The sequence below is a fragment of the Protomyctophum bolini genome (genome assembly GCF_963924005.1).
Source record: "Protomyctophum bolini genome assembly, chromosome: 9".
NCBI classification, from domain to species: domain Eukaryota; kingdom Metazoa; phylum Chordata; class Actinopteri; order Myctophiformes; family Myctophidae; genus Protomyctophum; species Protomyctophum bolini.
In genome coordinates this window covers 29,011,180-29,037,159 of record NC_137870.1, presented here as the reverse complement: position 1 = coordinate 29,037,159, position 25,980 = coordinate 29,011,180, and the positions used below count along the sequence as shown (strand labels likewise).

Sequence of the window (25,980 nt, the reverse complement as noted above, 5' to 3'; positions counted from 1 at the left end):
CCTTTCACTGCTCCTGTGTGTGACCTGTGAACTACTCTCTGACTGCACTGTGGCTTGATTTATATGTGCGAGGTTGAAATGTAATGCACATAAATTAATTATAGGTCCAGCAAGCAAATCATGATTGTCTGTTTGTGCTCAATATGTCACCATCACATTCCGATTTTAGGTGTTGTGTTTTCTATGACATTTATTTGGGCCAGTAGTTTCATATCTATCCTTTTTCCGACCAACACAGAACATGCTAACGGTGTTAGCGCGTTAGCATCCATCTTGCTTTTCATTTATATGTGCGAGGTGGAAATGTAATGCACATAAATTAATTATAGGTCCAGCAAGCAAATCATGATTGTCTGTTTGTGCTCAATAGGTCACCATCACATTCCGATTTTAGGTGTTGTGTTTTGTATGACACTTTGGCCAGTAGTTTCATATCTATCCTTTTTCCTTTGACCAACACAGACCATGCTAACGGTGTTAGCGCGTTAGCATCACACAGCTTACAGCGTCAGTGTTGCATGAATACTTTCAACCATGACAATGCCGACTACTTTTGCTACACACACTTCCCAAGGATTATGGAGATGTCTTTATTTTTTTTTTAAGGTTGAGAAATGAAATAATTATGGTCGTTTCTAATCTCAGCATTTCACAAGAGAAAGACGTGGATGCCTTTCGCTGCGCTGTTGGCGTTGCCATGTCTCATAGAAACAAGTAAATAGGTCTTTAAAAAGAATCCCAAAACAAGCGCATATAACAGGGGTCTGTAACCTATTTTAAATGAAGTGCCATGTTTTTATTTTCTAGATAGTGAGTCAGCCACAAGCTCACATCACAACAATAATCCATGTAATAATCACAATAACAATACTAATAATAATAATCATAATAATCCTGCTACCCTAATAGACAGGGGTACATAAGCACATGGCCGTTTATCCAACAGCTTTCTCCGACCCAACCACACTTTCACCACACATCTCTATATGCAAAATAAATTCGGCACACTCCCAGAATACATATAGGCTACATTTCATTGAAAGAAATGTCTTAATTACTGAATAAATATTACTTTTGTCAACCACGCCATTGTTGCTCAACATCACCAGCCTACGTCAGAATCGTCATGTTGGCGTCTACTACGCCAACTACGTTCACTTATTGGGGCCAGTCCTTCACAGTGACACACGCGTTAGATGAACCACGCGACCGGGATGGTTTCTACCCCTCAATGTCGTGCATTTGCTGCGCCCTTCTAATGCTGCGCCACGCCTACTCTATACTGCTCCATGCCACTCGAACAGCGTCAGCAGCAGCAGCTCCGAGCCTCCGTCAGAAAGGCTGCCCACAGCACTGCACAGCCCCACACCCAAATGAATCGAATGAATGAATAAGGCGCTTATATCGCTATTGCTCAGTGGATGGGACATTTACATTAAAAGCAATCGGATGGACGCGTGGATAACGGCATGGTTGTGTGCAATCGGAGGGAAAGCTTCCATAATCCATATAGCTTCCATGCTAGCTGCTTCAGACACAGGGGAGGGGAGGGAGAAATAGTGCGAAATAGCGCTTATGCAACAATTACCCTAAAACACAAACACCTCAACTCGATGTCATTGTGAATAAGAATTTCGAGCGAAATAATAATTTTTGGAAGGACACTTTCACCCAGTATGAAGCTAAATGTGGAAGCCGTGTGTGTCACACCAAAACGGCTGACCTATAGAATCCTGTAACCAGCCTCTCGCACTGCCTGCGAGTTGGCTCCGTCTAAGGCTCCGTCTTATGAGCAAATTTAGAACTTCCGGTCTGACAGCTAGCAGATTTAAGACATCCGGTTGCTTTCAGAATAAAATAAGATTATTTAATTCGTTAATTAAATAATTTTTACATTACATTATTAGTATTATTATTACATTACAGTTATTGTAAAGACACACATTATGTTTCTGTGTAAAAATAAGTAATTAAATAACATAAAAAAGTTATCTAAATGGATAAATGCTATTCACTGGAGTGCATGGACTTTATAAAGTGGACACTGGACAAAAGACGGCTCCGCCAGGCAACTATCTGGACATACCCACGCGTTTGGGAAGATGTCCTCTACCACCCCACAGTCTCCGCTAAGCGGGAGAGGTGTAAAATTCACAGCAGCAGAGCTTCTACTGGGGTCAATGCAAAAAAATGTACCGTTTCCGGACCCAGAATGGACACTGGACAAAGAGGCCTCCGCGAGGCAACTATCTGGACATACCCACGCGTCCGGGGAGATGTCCTCTACCACCCCACAGTCTCCGCTAAGCGGGAGAGGTGTAAAATTCAGAGCAGCAGACCTTCTATTGGGGTCAACACTCAAAAAAGTGCCGTTTCCAGACCCAGAATGGACACTGGACAAAGAGGCCTCCGCGAGGCAACTATCTGGACATACCCACGCGTCCGGGGAGATGTCCTCTACCACCCCAAAGTATCCGCTAAGCGAGAGAGGTGTAAAATTCAGAGCAGCAGAGCTTCTACTGGGGTCAATGCAAAATAAATTACCGTTTCCGGACCCAGACTGGACACTGGACAAAAGACGGCTCCGCGAGGCAACTATCTGGACATACCCACGCGTCCGGGGAGATGTCCTCTACCACCCCACAGTCTCCGCTAAGCGGGAGAGGTGTAAAATTCAGAGCAGCAGACCTTCTATTGGGGTCAACACTCAAAAAAGTGCCGTTTCCAGACCCAGAATGGACACTGGACAAAGAGGCCTCCGCGAGGCAACTATCTGGACATACCCACGCGTCCGGGGAGATGTCCTCTACCACCCCACAGTCTCCGCTAAGCGAGTAAATGGGTGCTTATATTTCTATGTGAAATGTGGTGATGCTGGCATCACAATAGATGCCAGCATCACGCTGCCTCCGTCTAATAAGCACATTTACAACTTCCTGTTTGGAAACCGAAACAGATGCTTCTGACATTTGCCTGTGCGTGCTTAATCGTTGTACTTCTGAACACATTTCCCAAATCTCAGTGATTTATCCACACATCGCTCTGTGTGTGTGTGTGTGTGTGTGTGTGTGTGTGTGTGTGTGTGTGTGTGTGTGTGTGTGTGTGTGTGTGTGTGTGTGTCGCGTCGCCCTCCAGCTGCAATTGCGAGTGTGCGCTGTGTGCAGGGCACACTACTGAGTTTAAAACCACAGCTGAAACATGAAGTGGAGTCTGTCAATTCCCGCAATTTCCTTCTTCCCATATTGCGCTGCAACGACACTAGGATTGAGCCCCCCGAAGGGGGGCGAAATTCTAGTTAAGGGAATTGTAGTCCAGGAAGGAAGTGACCCCAGTGTCCATGACATCATGGACACTTGGAAATACTAAAATATTCAAAACGCATATTACACACATAAAAACCCCAGGAAAGTGTTTCTTGTCTCCCAAACATCATTCAAGTAAGATCTGGTTGCAAAAGGGGTGAAGTGTCCCTTTAATATACTTACTTATGTTGCTGTGAGGTGGGGGAAAAAAAGAGAACAAATGTCTAAACGGCTCATCAACAAGCTCACAACGCATCGCAACACTCTTGTATGATGAAGTAGGGCATTAATTTACCCCCCCCCCCAAAAAAAAAGAGATCAGGGTTTCTGCCCTAAATGTGTATTGTGTGTATAGATATTATAACAGCCAAAAGTGTTTTTTTTTGGAGCGTCAAGCAACAACAAAATAAAGCAACACAGATTTCATTTTGCATAGTGTTGAGTCGTTGAACTCTGGTCAGGTTTTTAGTCCTCATGTGAAGAGGACCCAAGAGCCCGGCCACCCCCAGCATGTGACATTATAAATAACGCTGGCACAATAAACACCACCTTGATAATTGGGCCATCAGTCACAGAGGCCTTGGTGGACCATTAGGAGCACTCTGTTCTTTACTGAACCCACAGGCAACCATGATGACAGGACGAGCCAAGCCCCATCGTGCTGTATGCTGATGGTTCGCCACTCTAAATCCGGGGGACCCAGTCTGGACTCTGGAGTAGACTTGGCTTTTTATTCTGCAAAAGGATTTGATTGCGCTCACCTGGTGTCCCAGACAACAAATTAGTCCCCAATTTGATAGCTAGAACTATACTTTTTTTGGCTTGGAGTTGTGAACTGCTGCTTCAGACACCAGAAGTGGCCTGGCCGTGGATCAGTATCAAGGTGTTTCCCCCAGAACGCATATGCTTTTATCTGAAAAACATGACCTGTACCCCACCCCCTAGCATAGCTTTTCCAGAAGGGTTAAAGGAATGGCATTTGTGGGATTTATTGTACTGGCTTTAAAGTGTCAAATTACCTTTTTATTATACATCTCTGCATCAGTCATACACTCTCAAATGATTGCCCCCAGTCCATATTATTGCCATGACAGCATTGATTGGGCATGGCACTGATGTTTTGGCCAAATACTAGTATCAAAGTGCATACAAATAAAATCTGCTGTATTTGCCACTGGCAATAATGCACACAACATGGATAATGTTTTGTGATGGGAAGTGTAGTACTATATCATGAAGAGTTGCTTCCGCTTGTGTGAATTAATTATCCTTTTAGTTTCAACGCCTGGTAATATATGGCTGCCCACCTGTAATTTATTTACCAGGTTTCACAGTTACCCTGTGCAGTCTTAAAATGATCGTCCTTGTTCTGCTTCTAATGTAGAACATTGTCAAGCTTGGTTTAATTTGTCTCTCTGGGCTAGTAGCCCTGTAACCTGTAGGGGGGGGGGGGGGGGGGGGACTGTAGCCCCCCCACAAAAAAACAAGCAGTGTTTTTCTCCCCTCTCCTGAAGGCATCACATGTTTGTATGGGTGCTGCTGCTGGCTGGTAACTTGTCATTCATGTTTGACCGGCTAATATCTCTGTTGTATGTGCATAGCAAAATCCATCTGATGACTACGTCATTGGTTCCCAAAGTGGGGTCCGGGGACTCCCAGGGGTCCTTGATGGAGTTCCAGGGGGTCCCCAGCTAAGTGATAGTTTGGAACCAAATGGACCCTTATGGGTCTGTAACTCTGATAGGCGATTCACACTGAGACTGAATCCGTTTCTTTGGAACCGTTTCCGAACACGGTTGCCTGGTCCCCGGTGGCCATGATTCACATTGCCCGAGATTCAACAGCGCACCCGGGTACACTTGCATAACACACTTTAATCCTCCAGATGGCGGTATGCTTGGTGGCTGGCGCGCACGGACACTGACCATCAACTCTGCGACATTGTCTCAAATAAATCCAGACATACTGCATTGCTTTGGCTCTTTGCCGTTATACTACATCACTGTCAGCCTGCCTGCTATTCACTGTGTCAGTCAGTTCTGTGCTCCAATGTCGTGTTTGATATTAGTTTGCTATGGATTCTAGTTCTACTTTAGCATTATTATTATTTTGTTTTACTTTGGAAACTATGCCAAGCAAAGCCCAAGAGCCACGTGTAGTCCGCAGAATAAGATAAGCGTGTACTGCGGTGCTGCGCGTATACGCAGATTCAACAGGAGACGGGCGGCGTTGAGAAATGCGCTGGTGTTACGCGTCGTGCAGCGTCTGTGTGGTTTTTTTTGTTGACGCTTGGCTCGTCGACTAGAGATTATGTCACGTTCTTAAAAAAAACAGTCCACTTCCTTCTTTAGGTACGCATGCATTCACATTGGAACGATCCGTATCTGAATACACTTCAATGGTCCAGAGACCCTCCCTTGGACTGTTGGGCGATCCGCTCCCGGGAACGGTACGCATCATTCACACTACCACAACATCTGCCAAGTGGTCCAGAGTGCGCACCCGGGACCATAGTGTGAATCGCCCCCGAGAGTGTTTAAATGGAACCAAATGGTGCCATTTTGTACACTCTCAGAGTTAAATTAACATTGATTTTACAATATAAATTGGGGATGCCAGAGCGTGAATCTCGTTTGCGTCCGAGCATAGGCATGGCTGAGACATGGTATTGGTAACGCCCCGCCTGCCTGTGATTGGCCCACCGACACTGCCCGTCTTGACCGTCCTCCGAGACGCGAGGTTACTCCGTGGTGAGATTGAGAAATAAATAATACAAGAGAATGACAGCTTGTCACGCGCGACAGAATATAGCCTTGTAACTAACTTCTAAGGTTTATTCTTGTAGAAGAGGCAAACTAATATTGTTTATGCCATTTGCTTTGATTGAATAATTGATTGAACACGTACGTTGTACTATGATTTGATTTGGGTGTGTTCTAAATAATGTGTTAGTGTTGATTATCGTGTATTAATCTAACTAGTCCTTACCCGTTCTGAATATATGAACAGCAAATATATATATATATATATATATATATATATATATATATATATATATATATATATAGAATATTAGTGGTCCATGACATGAAAATGATGTTTGACAGTCAGCAATATTGTTGCTTATTCTAGATGTATTTTCGGATTTTCTGACTTTATCTGGCCTGTTAACATTTTCATAGACCTGGTTGCTTGTTTCCCTCTCAGTCAATGTGGCAACCCTGGTCATGTTGATGATGTAGCTTAGCACACAACAGCTAGGACGATGTAGCAGCCTGCTGGCGCCATGTATAAAAGTATTGTGCGCAATTTATGTCCCCGACTGTATGGATATGGACTTATGGCTCCATCGCTGGCTCTTTCTTTAGTAGAAGTAGAAATTTAATGTGTTGCTGAGTCGCGCGCGCACACACACACACAGGGGGTTGTAGTGATGTAAAAACAATATTTGTACAGTGAAATACATCGGTAAAATCGGTAAAATGTAGCCTAGCTGGATTGTGGGATCGTGCAGATTTTTTTTGCCATGGAGTGATGTGTGCTAATAGTGTGGCTCGGTCGGAGATAGACCACAACGGCTGTGCTGTCTATTAGGAGACACACACACACACGCGGCGCCAACATTTTGTTGTGTTGCAGCGGTAGCTAGAGGAAGCATGCCAGTGGGGTAACGGTGATAACGGTGGCCTGTGATGCAGGTGTCGCTAAGGGATGCAGGTGCGAGGTTAATTCACTAATAAATTCATTATTAATCATTAATGTGTCAAATCGGGAAAAGGGCTCCGTTAAGACCTCCATATAATTATGGTCCATGCATGTGTGAAAAGTGGGAGTGATTCGTGCAGTTAATGATGAGATAACGCGCTGTCAGTGACATTCAGACAGACAGACATTCAGACATTGTTAGAATTATTATTTAGATTATAGTAAACTAATACTATTACACTAAAAAGGATAAAGGGGGTAGGTACCCTCACAAAAACATGCAGTAATCCTGGTCTCTATACTGCCTCCCCCTGGCCAGCCGGGGCGCCTGATGGAGGGGAAAGGAACTGGTTGGAATAACGTGTACCTTCCACGCACTACGTCCAACCAGGGAAACTCCCCCTGTTGTAAAGGAGCAACTTGGACACTCAGGCATGAAGGAAGCATGAGTTCAAGTCCGTTGCTCTCCCCATGTCCCTCATATATGGGGACTAGGTTGGTGGAGGGTGTGTAGAGCCCAGGATCACATTAGATAATTGACACAGGGGTGAAAGATGGGTTACAAAATCGTGGGATAAAAATTATATATATATATATATAGGATAAAATGAGACTTTTTTTATAGTATAATGTTTCAAGTTAAAAAATCCAAATGTTTTACTTATAACAGAGTATTTCTATATTGCAGTATTGATACTTTTACTTAAGTAAAACATTTGAGTACTTTTTCCACCTCTGCCATTTTTGTCATTTGAGGTATAGCTTGAAGGCAATAACTATAACGATGTCATTCACCACTTGTCTTTATTATAGTTGTGGTGTGGACTCTGCCATCCACTTGAGTTAAACCCATAGTAATATTGTTGCGGGTGGAAACCTCATGTCCCAAACTGTTACAATTCAGATTTTTTTATTTTTATATATAGCCAAAATGCTAGATCCACAAGCTCAAAGCGTGTTGCGTACATCTGCTATTTTTGCTACTTTGTGTGACACTGTAGGTTTAGTATGCTGAAGTAGGGCATTCATTTACGGAAAACAAAGCATACGTTAAAATATGGAGCTAAGAGGTTTCTGCCTGACCACAGAGATAGTCATTTATAGTCAATCGTGCTTGGTGTGAACGACCCTTTTGCTAAACCAACAATATATATTTTTACCTTGAGCATGTATTGGCGTACCAGGGTGTGCAACTGTGCATGGCCTCTTTCTCTCCTTTATGATACATACGCCCTCCCTTTACTTTCTTTATCCCCCCCTTCTCTCTCTCAGCCCTCCCCTCCATTATAAATGTCATAGTTTCCAGGGTGGGAAGGCGGCTACAAAGGGGAGGGGGAGGGGGTTTGGTCCCTGAGAGTGTAAAAGTACCACAGCAACTTACGCAGCCAATGGAGTTCTGAGGGATTGCTTCCGTCCATGCCTTTTTCTTTTTCTCTCTCTCTCTCTCTTTTCTTTCGTAGTCGTCTCTCCCCTCCCCGCTTTGACCCTTCTCAAGGGGCCTCTCCGGTCTTAGCAGCTAGAGCTATTTTGCTCCCTCTCTCTCTCTCTGTGTATGTGTGTGTGTGTGTGTGTGGTGGGGGGGGGGGGGGGGGATTTGGCAGCTCCTTTGATCAGTAAAGCATAAACAAGAGGGGGCTTCAAAATGGGTCTCTTTGTGTGGGGGGTAGGAGTGCTGAGTCAGGCTCTCTCTGGGCTGGGATACAGAGCAGGCAGGCAGGCAGACAGACATACAGGCTGGGATTACCGTAGAGGCCAAGAGAAACCCTGAATCTCACACTTCACTCCAGCTGCACCTAAAATCAGGACTGTAATGGAACTTTTCTTTTAATATCAAATAAAGGCAGTATTGCATGATTTGGCGGAGATGTGTTTTGGTTTATTAACGAGGGGTTCTTGCATTGTTTGCGTTCTATTTACCACATGCATTGACATAATCCAGTCATGTGTGAGAGTCATAATGATTAATTAATTAGTATTGTCCCTTGTTATAGAAAGAAAAGAAGATCGTTGACAAAGCGCTTTAATCATATAAAAGGGAAGATGCTGGTCTCTAAACAAAACATAATATAAATGAACCGTTTCATGTAAGGCTTACAGTGCAGAGTTGCATAATCATACAGCTTAAGTACGGCGGCCATTTGCATGAAAGTTCTGTGTGTGTGTGTGTATGTGTGTGTGTGTGTGTGTGTGGTTGGTGGGCTTAAAAAGGAGGGGAAAAAAAGAAAACAAGTGAATGGTGAGGTTTTAGGTCGTAGCTCAGTCTGCGCCTTTGTCCAGCAGGTGAAAGCTTTGTAAACGTGGCGCCAGATTGTTAAAGCCCCCCGACACTCTGCAGTGTCCGAGCAGCTTCCAGGAAAGTAGGGGGGACCCCCTGTGTGGAGGCCTCGCACTGACCCCTCCCACAATGGAGAGGGTCCCGATTCGGGAGAGGAGGTGCTTCCTGTATAAACCCTCCATCTTAATCAAGCAACAAGTGCCAACAGAACACTAATTATCAATGCCTTCGCAGAACGCCAGACAATGTGGCGGACCCCCCTGCAGTAACACCCCCTCCCCTCCTGTGAAGACCAGCCTTAATAGATGGAGAAACGATGTTGGGGTGTTACAATATTTGCATGCAATATTTTGCAACTAAATGTGGTTATATTTGTATTGTTTTTTTCCGAATGGACTAAATTGATTAGTTTGATTAGCCACTGTATTAAACTTTGTTGTACAATGGTGGCATACCAAAAATGGTAAACTGTATCTTACTAATATTATTAAAATGTAAAAAAAAAAGAATGTGATATTGAAAGGCTGCTTGTCCAAAGCCAGGCAGTGGAATTATGTGTATTTCAATGGAAATGCAGTGTGGATTGGATTGTCTTCCTTTTCTTGTTCTGCAAGTCATCATTTAGTCATGGGTTAAATTTAATGTTTTCATTCAAGAGTTTATTGAAACTGCTCTGAGTCATCTGTTCCTGTAAGTTTCACTTTGTGATAAAACACCCCAATTTAACTACAGTAGCTAATGTCATTGCCTGCAGTTCCTGATGGGCCCTTTGAATCACAGAATCTCAATTATTGGACAGTCTATTTGCAGATTCCTTTATTTTTATTTTATTATTTTATTTTATTTATGATTTGCCATGATCTTTTTATGGTATGTCCTTGGTCTCTTTGTGGTGTTTCTGAATGCTTTCACATAATACCATAAAATGTTGTATGCTTAATTGCTTATCAGCGGACATAAACAGAGGCTTGAAATTTAATTTACCTGTGACAACAAAATATCGGTGCAAGATTGCGAATACTATTATTTTAAAGGAGAATTTCGGACTAGAAATCTTTCTTACCTTTATTAGTTCTTACGTCCCCACCAAAGAGGTCCAGGTGTTATTTTGTGCAAAAACTAATTATTGGCTATGTCCCCTACCATAAGCCCTCAATGGGGCTCTCTTCATAATGTAAATATTATTCCAAGTGGCACACTTTACTACTTATTTCGATGGTAATAAGCAAATTAGCAATAAAACCCAACACCCCATTGAGGGCTTATGGTAGGGGAAATAGCCAACAATGAGCTTTTGCACAAAATAACAACTGGACCTCTTTGGCGTGGACGTAAGAACCCGCTCATAGGCAGCATTTACCGTTTTCTTTTCCATTTGTTTTTCTTTGTTTTAAAAAATGTATGAAATTGTTTTTTTCATCTTTTCTTTTCTATTTTTTAATGGTCCAGCGCCACTGTTTGAGGAAAACAGTGATTTAACTGTCCTTGTCTCCTTGCAGTCACCTGGATCAGTCCACCACCTGGCAGGACCCACGCAAAGCTCTACTTCAGATGAACCAGGCTGCCCCTGCCAGTCCAGTGCCAGTCCAGCAACAGAACATCATGAACCCAGCCAGCGGTACGCACACTGCACTACTATTTGAGAAGCACTGCATGTCAAGGACCCCCAAATTGATATGTATTTGGCTGTGGACCCCCATCTCTCTCACACTCTCTCACACACACACACACACACACACACACACACACACACGGCATGCGTGCCGCGCATCCTCTCTTACTGTCAATTATCGCAGACATCAAACTAATTTAGCCAATGCCTTAGCTCTTGTCTTGGACTCAATATCGCACACACACACACACACACACACACACACACACACACTCGCAGTCTGAGTTGATATATTTCTAGTGGAATATTTATGGCTGAAATTTAAATTTAAAGATACTTTAAGAGAAAGTGTTTCATTGAGTAAGGACAAATTGAGCTACTTGCAAATGGTTAACTTGGTAAACGTTCAATAAAATGTGTTTATGGAACAATGATTACAGTTTAGAGTTCTAGCCCGACAATATTACAATGTATTTAATTATAAACGATAATATTAAGAAATGGATACTCTTTTACAACCAATTTAGACCTGAGAAATTAAAAAACAATTATGTTGCTATATACTTTACATAGCAACAACTACCCCAAAATGGATTCACGTCTTAAAAGGTAAACGTGACAATGTGTTCTTTATCATGTCATAAGCATTATTTCCAGGATCTTCATCCATTAGTACCGGTAGTACACCAATAAATTACTCCTAGTTTTACCCCTTAACAGGGCTGTCAAGTCACAAATCCATGATGTTTGGGACTTAAAGGTATATTCAGTGATTTCACTTAATTCAAATATCACTTATTTTTTGGATAATCCTCCCTATAGAGCGCCGCAGTCCCCGCCCCCTTTCAGAAAAGCGAGTGGCCCAGGAAGTGGAAGCCCCATGCATTCTCCCATCTGCACTTTTAATATAATTTATTTAAAGACGGTTACGCCGCGGACAAAGCCAATTCGGATCGTGACGAATCATGACAATGAACACAATATTTTGGGACGATCAAATCATTAGAAAGAAGAAAAGAAAGTCAGGAGACAACACTATTTGTTTAATTTTTCGTCTTATAAATTATTTGATCGGCCCAAAATATTGTGTTCATTGTCATGATTCATCACGATCCGAATTGGCTTTGTCCGCGGCGTAACCGTCTTTAAATAAATTATATTAAAAGTGCCGATGGGAGAATGCATGGGGCTTCCACTTCCTGGGCCACTCGCTTTTCTGAAAGGGGGCGGGACTGCGGCGCTCTATACTATAAATTGTGCTGACCATATAAGGAGTTCCTCCCTGTCCCCAGTGAGCCCGGTTTGGGCTTTGGGTGGCAAAGCCAATCGGGATGAGAGGGGCCTTCCTCCAATCATGATCGAGTGGGGCGGGCCTTGGTGCACGTGCTGTTGTTCTGTTGTACTTCCCCCACTGCAGTGCGTGTGTATGTGCACATCTTGTTACCGGGGCGGACCGGGTTCTTTTCCAAATCACCCAAATCACTGAATGCTCCTTTAAGTCGAGTCAAAGTCTTAATATTGCAGTTCAGCAACTTCAACTCATCCCCATAATGGAATATCCACGGCAGCCTGCCAGTGCCCAGCCAGTTACCATTGTTACTCCAAACAAACCCCACAGAAAGGCACAACTGTGCACAAAGCTGTAGGGTAGACTTGGTCTGTGATAATGATGCTTTTAAAGTTGCAATGTTACGTGATTTATAAATTATAAATGTATAAATTAACCAATTTAATTGGTTAGTTCGATTAACTGTTGCACCCCCTAATTTCAATAAAGTTTTGTAGAGTAGATATGGATGCAGTCAGTCTAGTCGTTACATGTCGCAGCGTTGCAGTTTGCATCAGATCTGTCCAAGGGGCAGGAATTTTCCTTAGGAGGGGTGAGACAGAGGTAGAACGTGACTCGTCCTGTACGATGTGTTTGGGAACTCCTTGACTGACACCGTGGTATTAGTTTATATAGTAGGGGCCTACTGTATCTAATGCTGACGACCCAAATCATTCCAATATTCAAAGCTTCAAAAAAATCTAGTTTTTTATTTTCAATTATTTTTTTCAATTTTCCAAATACCTGATCTACAAGCTCACAACGCATTGCAGCATGACATGTTGGGAGCTTGTAGATCTGCTACCCATCAAAGCCTCGTGCTTGAGCTCCATGATTCATGAATCACATTATTTAATTCTGTGTGATTTTCACCCCATGCTTCATCAAGCCCCTGTCCAAACACCTGCTCCTCTTCCTACGCAGCGAATGGACGTCAACGTTACGTCTCCCACAACCTGAACTTTTCACCTGTTCTTCTCCTCTAGGTCCTCTCCCTGAGGGCTGGGAGCAGGCCATTACCTCAGACGGAGAGATCTACTACATCAATCACAAGAACAAGACTACGTCCTGGCTGGACCCCAGACTCGACCCACGCTTTGGTGAGCTCATACAACTTGTTATCAAAACCATTTTCACGTCAAGCACCCCCAGATCTGTCGTTGCTTTCAAACTTTTTTCTCTTTCCACAAACTAATGACTTCATCTTGCAACGGTGTCATGCGAAAATTGCCGATCTACTAGATCGCAACGTGCCGCGAGCTTGTAGATCGGTTGTTTTGACTATTTTTGAAAAAAAGTAAAAGTGCTCATGCATCTGTGCTTGTTTTTTTTAAAATGATGAAAGTATTATCAGAAGCTTGTGACAAAAAAAGAATCTACGTTGGAACAACGTATATGGTTTTGGACATGCAGGGTTTCCACCCGACAGCAAACACTAGTATCGACAGTGAGGAGGAAGGAGGCAAATATAGAGGGTATGCGCGTGACATCATCATCCAACCCGGAAGTTATGCAGGAAAGCCTACTGAGTGGGAAAATAATACTTTCTGGCTTTGATAGCCCATACATCCAAACAGAAAAGATTGGCCATTTGAAAATAGCCGATCTACAAGCTCACTGTGAAACGGGCCATTTTGGATAATGTGTACTTTATACTTTTGGTACTTTAAGTACATTTACACTTAATACTTTTATACCTCTTCTCAAGTAAATGTTGTGTTCTGGACTTTTACTTGTAACGGAGTATTTCTACATTGCAGTATTGATACTTTTACTTAAGTACAAAATGTGAGTACTTTTTCAACCACTGGCATTCAGTGTGATTCATAGTTCATCTCACCCCAGTCGTACATTGTTTTGTAGTGACGAGTCAGGCTGAGGCGCCACGTCTTATAATCAACGTTTAACATATCTCCAGAACCCTGCTGCTACTAGGTGCCTGGGAAACACACACACACACACACACACACACACACACACACACACACACACACACACACACACACACAAAGCACCTAACCTTTTGTTTGCCATTTTGGTGTTTCAGCAACAGCTGAGTCGCTCATTAATGCTCCTCCAGCCACCTCCCCGGGCTAAGCTAGTATTTCACAGTTTAGTCTGTACGTGGGCACGGGCAGGGGACGGATGGACACTTGACAGGGTGAGGTACGAGTGAAACTGTACAATAGAGTTGGCATTGTGTTGTCACTCACCTTACTATTTCTCTATCTCAATCCATCTAAATGGTTTCTAATCTAAACCTAAATATTAATCTTTTTATTTGGGTTGAAGGAGAGGTGTTGGACAGTAATGAATTTCCTTGGAGTGTTTCTTTTTTCTTTTTTTTTAGTAGTCCTTTTTTAAAGTTCTCTCCAGCCATGGGAATGAGCTAATCCTTGTGCGGTGCCAGGGAGGCTCACACAGGGAGATGAAGGCTCCTTGCTTATGTCACTCTGACTCATTTACGCTTGAGGTGCCATCCCCTTCATTAGAGCCACCATTCCCCAGGGAAGCTAGCTCGCCCTCGTTTGACAAAGGCAACATGTGTGAACACGCACCGCAGCCTGTTATCTTGTTTAATTTTAGCAGTATTGTTACCTAGTTTAGAGCAGTTTTTTTCCCCTTCTTCTTCTACTTCTCCCCCCTTGCAAGTAAATGCGTGTCCCACTCCCGAGACCGGGCAGGCGGGGAAGTGCAAAAACATGGAGTGGGTTAGAGAGGACTGGGGCAGCTGGGAAGAGGAGGCAGCTCAGATGGGATAAGCTCTTTGAAAATGTATAAGTCTTGAACACACAAGCCTGGTGGGCCCCTGAAAGAGAGCGGGAGAGAGCTGCGTTAACTCATTAGGTGCCATATTGTCCAAGTTGATTACATTGTACATGGTTTTAAATCATCGCTGCACGTCATTACGTTATATAGGTTAAGAAATGCAAACCTCACTCAACTCAAGTGCAACAGTCTCAAAGGTGGGAGGACCAGCAGGAATATTATGCTTGCTATTTCATGAGTGGCTATTCACTTTTTTTTTTTTTAAGTCAGTCTGTCTTCAGAAGTGATATTTACATGGAATGATTTCCTGTGCTGTGCATGGGAATTGGGCTGTGCCGGTTTAGAAAGCCTCCACACACTACTGCCTGCTATGCGGGTCTCCGATCGTAAGCCAGCTGCTTTGATAATGGAGGCTAATTTGGGCTTTGAGAAGAGAAGCGGCGCAGCGCCTTTAACTGAGGGGTTGTTGCCGACTGGCTTTCCCCCGTGTGAGGCCCAGCGCAGGCAGGCAGGCAGGCCCGGCCCCATTCTGCTGCTACAGCCCCAGACAGACTTGAATCACTGCCAGGCCTCTTTATACTGTGGTCCAACTCTTAATCTGTTCCAGACCTTTTCAGTCAAAGAACTCCAATGTGAGGGGGGGAGGAGGGGATGGAGCAGTGGTGGGGGCAAGGAGAGGCAAGGCAAAAGCAGGGGGGGGGGGGGGCATAGAGCAGTGGTTCTCAAACATTTTCATGTCAACTCAAAGAGTCCTCCCCCCATTGATATGTTTTCGGCTGTGGACCCCTATTTGTTTGTGCCAGGGGCCCCCATAGGAGAAGAAGAATGTATTTTGTATTAAAAAATGTTCCACATTTATTCAAGATTTTTCCACGTGTTTTGAAAATGGCAGATAGCTGAAGTATGAAATAGGTTTAAAGATGTTCCACTTTTCTACATTTTGCTGGGGACTCCCTGGAACCCCCCTCATGGACACACGGGACCCCAGGACCCCACTTTGAGATCCACTGGCATAGAGGGATAAGCATGACCTAACCAGCCCCCTTAAGATCCAAGGAGGTGGTGAGCAGCGAGCACTGTGGCGAAGTTCAAGATGGGGCCGACCTATGTGGGCATGTTCTACTGCAGCCCTTGTTGTTGTTTTCCAGACATGCGTCGAAGGAACCGCTGGGCACAAACGCAATCGGCAGATATATATATATATATATATTCATGCACATTGGAATTGGTTTTCACCGGGAAACCTTGACTTGTTTGTTTTTAAGCTCTGTTTTTCCCCTTATTCTTTCGTCGTAGCCCTTCGCCAGGAGAGTTGGCACATTGTCGGCAAGTGCTTGATGATGTCACTCATGTGAAGTGCTCATCTTTTCCAGCCAGCCGCATGGTAGTTCTTTATGGTCACAACGTGCCGAGCACTTTTCCACTGCGCTGCGGGGATGGCAAAGTCGTTATGAAACTCATTTATACATTTAGACTTTAATCTCACTGATACAACTGCTGCAATTGCTTTGGACAAAAAGTCCAATGATTCCGAATTTTGTTCAAATGAAAAAAGTCAAGTGAAACGTTATATTGAATCCCACATTTCATAATGCAGCAAACTCAATGCCCATAGGATATATCTATCCGGAAATGCAACATATGTTTACAAACATTCTGATGGTCTGTTGCTTGCCTCTTTGCCAGATTATTTTTGTTTTGTTTTCCCCTTTCTTCTCATCTCCTTGCCAAGTGAAACCAGCTCCGCTTAGGTCGTCGCTAGTCGCTAGACAGTTCTACCCAAACCTTGCCAGGGCACAAGACGATAAGTGTTTGTATCACATACAGACTATTTATCCACTTTCCTTATCCTCAGTAGGCCCACTTGTTGCATTTCGTGAAGATGACAGAACTTTGTCCCTCATCTCCTGGGCGGACCATCTAAGTAATAAGTATGGTATTTAAGTACAACTTTGAGGTATTTTTTTGAGTGGCTGCTCTAATAACTTTGGGGCAGACCTGTTTAGAGTTTGAATGGACAGGTGGGCCTGTTGAGAACTCTAGTTTTTGCCGGCTCCCGGCGCGGAATGCACCAATAACTTTGGGGCAGGGACGTCTAGAGTTTGAATGGACAGGTATCAGTCAAAAGGGAGACATCGAAGAGGAAGGGTGGATAGGGAAGGATCAACATATGGAATGTCAGAACATGTTCTGACATATATCCATATATGGAGATCTAAGGGTTTGAGTACAAAGTACAGTACAGTAATAACAGACCTACAAGCTCACAACGTGTTGGGCTTACAGTACAGTACAGTACAGCACCACTCAGTTCAGATGGGTCTTGTACATACTGCACTATATCAATTTTTACTCATCTACAATTATTTGACAGCTTTAGATTTATTATAACAAAACCACATTAACCACTTATGCAGTTAGTGTAGTTAGTGTACCTGATGTACAATCTCATAAAAATGTGTCCGCGACCCAGAAATAGGTCCCGACCCACTGTTTGGGAAAAAGTGCTGTAAAGTGTCCATCTCAACTGACAGACTGCCAACTGCCAATGCCCCCATGTGCTCTAATGGTGCCCTGATGGTGAGATCAGGGCCGACAAGGGCCCTGTATCTGACGGAGATAAGAGATGTAACGCACTGCTTCAGTTGTGTGTGTGTGTGTGTGTGTGTGTGTGTGTGTGTGTGTGGGGGGGGGGGGGGGGGGGGCGGTATACTTTTGAGGATCAAATGTCCCCACAAGTATGGTAGAATGTGTGATTCAGGTTAGGATTAGAGGTTAGGTTTAGTTAGGGTAGGAGTTATGCTGAGTTTGTACTACCAAAAATAGTCCTCACAATTCAATTCAATTAAGCTTTATTGGCATAAGAAAGCGTGTGTGTGTGTGTGTGTGTGTGTGTGTGTGTGTGTGTGTGTGTGTGTGTGTGTGTGTGTGTGTGTGTGTGTGTGTGTGTGTGTGTGTGTGTGCGTGCGCGCAATCGGGGGGGAGCCCACTGCAGTCCAGCCCAGGCAGGGCGGGGCCTCCAGAGCTTCCCAGGGAGAGCCCAGGGCCCATTCAGAAACACAGATAGTGTAAACAGACAGTGATTGAATGGAGATGAGAGAGAGGGGGGGGGGAGTAGTGGTGGTTTTGGGGGCTATAGTGGAGGGGGCAGGAAGGGGGACACTGTAGACAGAAAAGCAGCACCACATGAAAATTGTGGCTCCGGCCCGTCGATGGCTTTGTTTTCGCCTCGCGGTGCCTCAGGCTGCATAAATAAACAGTGCTCCTCATTGGTTCAAACGACTGCAAACACCCTTGTGGGTTTGATCGCCTTTTAGTTTCTTCTCTTGCACTGCTTACGGTGATAAAAACAAACGGCTTGGCCTACTTTGCATTGATTGCCACAATTACGTGTTGTTTTTCACTGATCTTTATTAGAGCCAACACCCCCACCCCTCAAATCACCCCAGACTCCATCTCTACACACACACACACACACACACACACACACGCCCCGCTGGGATACGGAATAACAATAGATCTTTCAGGGAGTGATCAGGTATTCTGATTTTGATTTTGTTTTGAGGTACTTGACTTCAATAGCCCTTAATGGGCTCACCTTGGCTGAGCCTGAGCGAGTGCTTTGGAAAGTAAAGACAATAGCAAACAGTGTTTACATGGCAAATCCCTGTTGTAGTTGTTCGTCACCCACAGGGCGTAGCGAGTTGAATTGATTCATTGCACTCAGCAGGGCTAAACAAAAGCACACACGATGCAGAGCCGAGCCTGGTTTTATACTTGCTCTATGCTGGGTGTCTCGCGCCGAAAATAGAAGATCTACAAGCTCAAGAGATGTCGTGCTGCAACGCCACTCTGAGCTAGGCCTGCAATGTTTGCCGCGAGACACGATGCACAACCAAGTTGATTAACGATGCATGCAAACAGAAAACGTCAGGGCCGGTCAGTCAAATCTGCTGCTGGGATAATCTGTTACTTGTTTTCAGAGAAACAAAAACCGCTCAATGAGGATCACTCATGACTGATGCAATGTACAAAAAAAACCTCCACACAAAGCCTTGTCTCAGGCAGCGAGTGGGAGGGAATCAGGTCTTACAGGAATTAATTGTTCTTTGAGACGTGGCGCAAACCCTCCATCGGGAGTTCCCTCGCCCCACGCAACCTGCTACACTGGCTCTGCTCTATTATGTGCTTCGTGTCAGACTGAATGCTGCAGATGGAGCAGTCATGTCGACTGCGTCAGACTAACACAAGGATATTCTATATTTGACTCCTGACTATACTGGATGATGGTCTTTGTGAAATTCCCTTCGGGGACTAATCAAGTTTTTGTCTTTTACGGTTATGATATGCTTGTTGTTAATTTTGCATTCAAGCTGCTGATAGCGTCTGATATTTTGATTTGTAACCTCTTTCTTTCACAATGCCACATAATTCAATAATAATAATAAATAAAAAACACTCATTAGAAACTGGTGTAACTGATATAACCACGCTATCCCAAACGCTACATCTTATGTATTATATATATTTGTAATCTTGCTCTTATCTCTTACTTGTACCCATCCTGTTTCACACTGACTGCTGTTGCTGGTACGACACCTGAATTTCCCCATAGGCAGTGGTGGAAAGTAACTTAATTACATTTACTTTAATTAGGTACTTTTACATTAATTTAGAAAAATGCCACATTTTTCAACGCTTTATCCTTTTACTCCACCACATCGTTGACTTAGAGGATGATCAAGTGGGGCGTTAATTTACTAAAGTTAAAACATGGAGATAACCTATCTAACTTAAATGCACCCACTGTTTTATCTGGTCCTTATCTTCCCTCTTTAATCTTCCGCTACAGCCCTGAACCAGCAGAGGATCTCCCAGAGTGCCCCGGTGAAGCTGCATGGGGGGCCGCCCCCTGCCCACAGCTCGGTCCTGGGGGGCAACGGCCAGCTCCGGTTGCAGCAGATGGAGAAGGAACGGCTGCGGCTGAAGCAACAGGAGCTGCTCCGTCAGAGACCCCAGGTCAGGAACCACAAGACCTTTAGCAATACTATAGCCCCTGTCCCCCAGCCACTGCAAGCACCATTAATACTATAGCCCCTGTCCCCCAGCCACTGCAAGCACCATTAATACTATAGCCCCTGTCCCCCAGCCACTGCAAGCACCATTAATACTATAGCCCCTGTCCCCCAGCCACTGCAAGCACCATTAATACTATAGCCCCTGTCCTCCAGCCACCCCCAGCACCATTAATACTATAGCCCCTGTCCCCCAGCCACTGCAAGCACCATTAATACTATAGCCCCTGTCCCCCAGCCACTGCAAGCACCATTAATACTATAGCCCCTGTCCCCCAGCCACCCCCAGCACCATTAATACTATAGCCCCTGTCCCCCATCCACTGCCAGCACCATTAATACTATAGCCCCTGTCCCCCAGCCACCGCCAGCACCATTAATACATATAGGTATCGACTAAGCCAAATCATTATGGACATAATATGTCCATATTACGCAATCTGTGTGCAGGGACCTTTACTGAGAAATAAATGGGTCAGCTAGCATTTTAGCTGTTGTCTCACAAAAAACTGAAACTGGCTAGCTGACCCATCTCTCAGTAACTGTTTTACCTCATTTGTTTCCATTAGGAAGACATTTCTGAGTAACAGTAGGGCAGATTTAGAACTGCTTTCAAATATTTGACCAAAACCGCAGGATTTGCGATATCAAGCCCAGAACTAAAAAACAACAACTCCTGAACTATCCCTTCTAACCAGGATTTGTATGAGTGCTGGAAATCCTTGAAACTACTGGAGTTTCAGTGTGTAAAGAACCCAGTCCATTTAGGAATACCACAATAGGCCACAAGACCAGTTATTTACTATACAAAGCTATGTTGTAGCTATAGTCTTTACAGACATAATATGCTATTACAGATGATATCCAGGGTTTGTACTGTTGGGGAATACTTGAATATGATTTTATTCTATTCTTTTCAAGGTCAGCAAGGGGTGAATTATGAATTATTCAATTTTTGTTCTGTAAATGGTTAAATGGGCTGTCTTAGCGCTCAGTGCTTAAAACTGTTTAGTAGCCATAAGCCATAAAATCATCCATATTTTGAAAATTCCTCTAATCTGGTGTACAGGTGATGACATGCACATTACATGCATAATAGAATTACAAATTCTTTCTTTCTTTATAATGGGAGAATTGGCACTCTGAGCCTAAACTGGTGACCACCAGGTGGCGCTGAATTAATGGTGAGGGCGGGTAAGTGCAGAGGACAAATTTCACCCACACCAAAGGTGTCCATTATCATTGAAACTGACAAATCTTTAACTTGAACATCACATTTCTGTAAGACCGGAACATCTGTTTAGGCTGCTGTCGAACAAGGGATTTTATTTTGTTAACCACTGCTCAGGGTTTTGGGCCGCTCTTGAACAAGGGCTTTTATTTTGTTAGGGCTTGCACTGCAGTGAAACTTGCAGTGAGTCATTGTGTGGTCACTTGATTGCTTCCTGACAGCGATGTGTCACACACAGAGCAGAGCCGCCCACGCTGGGCGGTGGAGCCCAGTTAGGCCCCGTTTACTCAAGGCCGTGTCAGTTCAGCAGAAAACAGCACTTTCTGATTATGAATGAGGGTTTCCGCTGCCTTTGTTTACCATGTCATTCACTGCAAGCTGTTGAAAGGTTCCCTGTCTATAGGAAGTAGGGCTAGAACTATCAATTATTCTCTTAGTGATTATTCTATTGTTTTATTAAAAAATATATTGATTAGTCCGATTAACCACTTAACTTCCCTCTTAGTAAACTGGATCTGAGTTGGCTTTGTACTTTATCTAATATTCTTTTGTGCTAATGCTCCCCCAGAATCGGGTTCTGGTTTTCAAGTGGTCATTTTCCAGTAGCATATCTGAGCACTTCTAGATGTGTGCGTGTTGAAGGGAGCCTAGCAGTATAGAGCCCTGGGGGTCATATAGTGTTTAAGTGGTTCATATTGTCTTTATTGAGAGAGCCGGCTATTCAGGAGTTCTTTCTGACAACAGCATGTGTGGATTTGAATTGCATGTACAATACAGTCTAAAGACATGAATGTACAATACAGTCTAAAGACATGAATGATTAACTGGTCTGACGGACAAAGGCACTGATTAAAGATAAAATGAGTCAATAGATTACTTAATTAGCTTGGGGACAGGGTCCCTTAGAGGTCACCCATAACAGAACATGTCCTGGTCCTTTCCCCACTGCATTTACAGTAGTGAACCCTATAGCGTCTGATAGAATAGGATATTTTTACAGATAGGCTGACATGACTTGCCAAAATATGATAGAATGGCACATGTTGAGATTATTCATGAAAATATATAGTTTTCTGAACCCATCAGTGTCCATATTCTGGATGGTGATGGTAGATCTGTTGTTGTCGGTTTGTAGATTGGCTATTTTCGGCAAGGATGCTTAGTTTTGGGGGTGTGTGGGGGGTAAACTACATTAGTTTTGGGGGTGTGTGGGGGGTAAACTACATTCCATATCTTTAGTTTTGGGGGTGTGTGGGGGGTAAACTACATTCCATATCTTTAGTTTTGGGGGTGTGTGGGGGGTAAACTACATTCCATATCTTTAGTTTTGGGTGTGTGTGGGGGGTAAACTACATTCCATATCTTTAGTTTTGGGGGTGTGTGGGGGGTAAACTACATTCCATATCTTTGGAATCGATGGCACGTGTACAAGCTTTGCACTTCATTGCGATTCAACATTACATTTAATTCAAATGGCCTCCAGAGCCATTTTGAAACGGTGAGGTCGTATCACATTTGCAAAGTGAATCCTGAACAGTATCTCTGGGTTAAATCATTAGGAGGGTTGCAAAACCGCGTGGGCTGTCCTGCTTTGCAGTGGAAGCGAACCGTAATATTGCGTTATTACTCGACACACCCGAAGACTGCGCAGTGGCAGATGGGCAAAAATAGAGCTATAAAACCATAAAGGATGTTGTTTACAGTACACAGGGCTGGTTGTAAAGCCAATGTCTTAATCAAAACCTGACTGTTTATGTGCATGCGTGGGATGTGAGGATAAGGCCTTGTTGCTCAAGCAGGAAACACCTTCAGATGAACTGTTCATCACACAAGGAAAAGCCTGATTTTCTTTTTCTCCCTCCGCTAAACAGATAAATCGGGGAAATTATCATTGCGTCCACTTCCCTCTTTTACCACCAGTAAAGGGAGAAAAGCCAGCATGAAGTATTCAACATGTTGTTTCCTTTTGCTCTCGAAATTATAGTGTCTTTAACTTGGCCTACTCCTCAAGGACGTACACTTAGAGAAAGGACATAAAGAACTGAAGTCTGAAGTGTGACCTCAGTTTTATCCCCTCACTGCTGCTGCTGCTGCCTGTGTGCGGAAAACAAATCTCTCCAAACAGTAGTCGGTCTGTTGCGTAATTGGAAACTCGGTGTAGAGAGGGATAGAACGGGGACACGGTGACCCGGAGCGTATGTGATCCCTGAATGAAACATTCTATACCATAGACGAGGGCACGGGAAGAGAGAGTCACGGGACAGCAGGTTCGTTCAGCACACGTCAGTGATCAATATTTACAAGTAGTCTCTGAGGAGCTAACAGACGTCCATCGCCAGCAGACCACCCTGAATTGTATAAGGGCCCTATTTTCGCCAGTTCCCCTTGCTCCTTATCCCTAAACTTTTTTTTACATTTTCAAATAGCCAATTTACAAGCTCACAACGTGTTGAACAATTTTTTAATGTTTTTCAAAATGGTAAAAAAAAAATTGACCCTAACTGGTACGTTTGAATACATTTCTATTCTGTCAGTGTCAAGAGTTAAGGAGACCTTGCAATTTAGATGATTGAGAACCATTGCTCCGTCTATGCCAGTAGTTCTCAACCAGTGGTCCTTGAGGAGGTTCCAGGTGATCCCCACCTAAATCATGGAGAGTGGTAGAGTCAGTGGTAACCAAATGGACCCTTATAGATCATTAACTCTTGAGAGCGTAATATATGAAATTTGGTTTCATTATATGCTCTCAAAGTTCAATTATTGTTAAACATCTCTATGCCATGGATGGCGCCGCTCAGTGTGTGTGTTTTTGTTTGGTTCTGGGTTGTAGGAGCTCGCCCTACGGAACCAGCTTCCCACCAGCATGGAGCAGGATGGCGGTACCGTGAACCCAGTGTCCTCCCCCATGGGCCAGGACGCACGGACCATGACCGCCAACAGCTCGGACCCCATTCCTCAACAGGTTGGTTTTGGACGCACGCACGCACGCACACAACGCACATGCACACGCAGCCACATGAGTGTCTAATAAAAAATGACTCAAAGCAGAACATCGCTTTCTCAAGATGTTTGTGGGAAAGCCATATTAGAAAAATGATGGAAGATGGGTTTTTTTTTATTTGTTTTTTATCAAGATTTACCAGAGAAAATATCAGGCTGTAGATTGAATGGGTGGTGTGTTTTGGTCTTGTACATTAGTGTCTGAGGCGTTGATTGGTATGGATAGAGAACAAGCTAGTAATACCACAATGGAACGAGCAATACCACAATGGAAAAATTACTGTACAAAAAGTAATGGTATTACAATATACTTACGGTACAGATTCCTTTTCCCACAAAATATGGCCAATCTACAAACCCACTCATGCATTGTGATCTGTTATTTCCAAGTGTAACATGGGGCTTAAGTGGCTAATTTTGGAATAATAATCTAAATCTGCAGTAGTACAGTAATGTAGTGCATGTGCTTATGTTACTTTCCAGCTTGTGAGTGATTTCAGTACTGTGATGTTATTCATTATCCATATGTGAGGAAGGTTCAGCCCTATCTGACCTCTATTGATGTCCAGTGTAAATTAATAGTTTTAAAAAAGTTAACCATTAAGGCCATGATGTTGACCTTCCCCGGGTCATAACGGCTATGGAAAGTTTTCAGCCCAACCTGAGCTGGAGTGTGGACGTACATGAAAGTATATATTTTTATATTGGGATATATTCCGAGTACGTCTTCCACAAACTTGATAAAAGATGACATCAGTCTCCCTGGCTGGGTCTTGGCAGTGGTGGAAAAAGTACTCAAATGTTGTACTTTAAGTAAAAGTATCAATAATGCAATGTAGAAACACTCAATTCAAAAGTACCAAAGTAAAAGTACTCATTATGCAGAATGTCCCATTTCAAGTTTTCATGTATAGGAATCTTTTGAAAATAGCAGATCTACAAGAACTTGTCTTTGGTTAAAGTTAAGCTTGTTGGGAAGGCTGTATTCTGTCAGTGTACCTGTAAGTTTAGTTAAGCTTGTTGGGCAGGCTGCATTCTGTCAGTGTACCTGGAAGTTGCTATATTGAGCTTCCAGTGTGAGCTGCCTGTGTTACACAAGTTGTAGGGAAAAAAAAGTTTAGTCTCTGCATTTTGACCCTGTTCACATGGCAGTGACTCGAATTGACTCATTGGAGCCAGGCAGCTCACTACTCGATTTGTGTGCACAATGTCGACCTCTGGTGTACAGCTTCGGTAGTGCAGGGAACAGCCACTAGTGTAAAGCCTGTCATAAAATCACATTCATCATGTGATTTAGATATTAAATGTTCTTTAGATAATGTTGACAGTGTGTAGTCATGATGAAGACTCTACTAAGGAGTCGAAACATGTTGATTCAGATCACCCCTCTTCTTTCATATTTCATAATAATGGTAACCAAGCATAAAAAAGGGGGGGAAAAGTTCACAAATGACTGGGAGCTACATTAGCTATTTTCTACTATTGTGCAATGCTATTGTACAACATTAATTTTGTCAATTTGTATATAACACACATACACATACCTGTGGGTGCACACACACTTCTCGATTTCTTGATTAATTGAAAAGTAATCAATAGAACAATGACCAATAATATAATGGCCTGTCACAATTATTATACAATTGCCTAATTGCAATTATTTGAGGAAAAAAAATGCATTATC

The 25,980-nt window shown here is 43.5% G+C and overlaps 1 protein-coding gene across 1 annotated transcript in view; it reads left to right on the top strand.

Moving 5' to 3' along the window:
- The window catches only part of LOC308321135 (transcriptional coactivator YAP1-like), a 42,434-nt gene that overhangs the window by 9,908 nt on the left and 6,546 nt on the right, over positions 1-25,980 (top strand). The window contains 4 exon segments of the mRNA XM_080771953.1: positions 10,782-10,900; positions 13,208-13,321; positions 19,843-20,009; positions 24,127-24,316. Of these exon segments, the coding sequence (XP_080628079.1) occupies positions 10,782-10,900; positions 13,208-13,321; positions 19,843-20,009; positions 24,127-24,316 (590 nt within the window).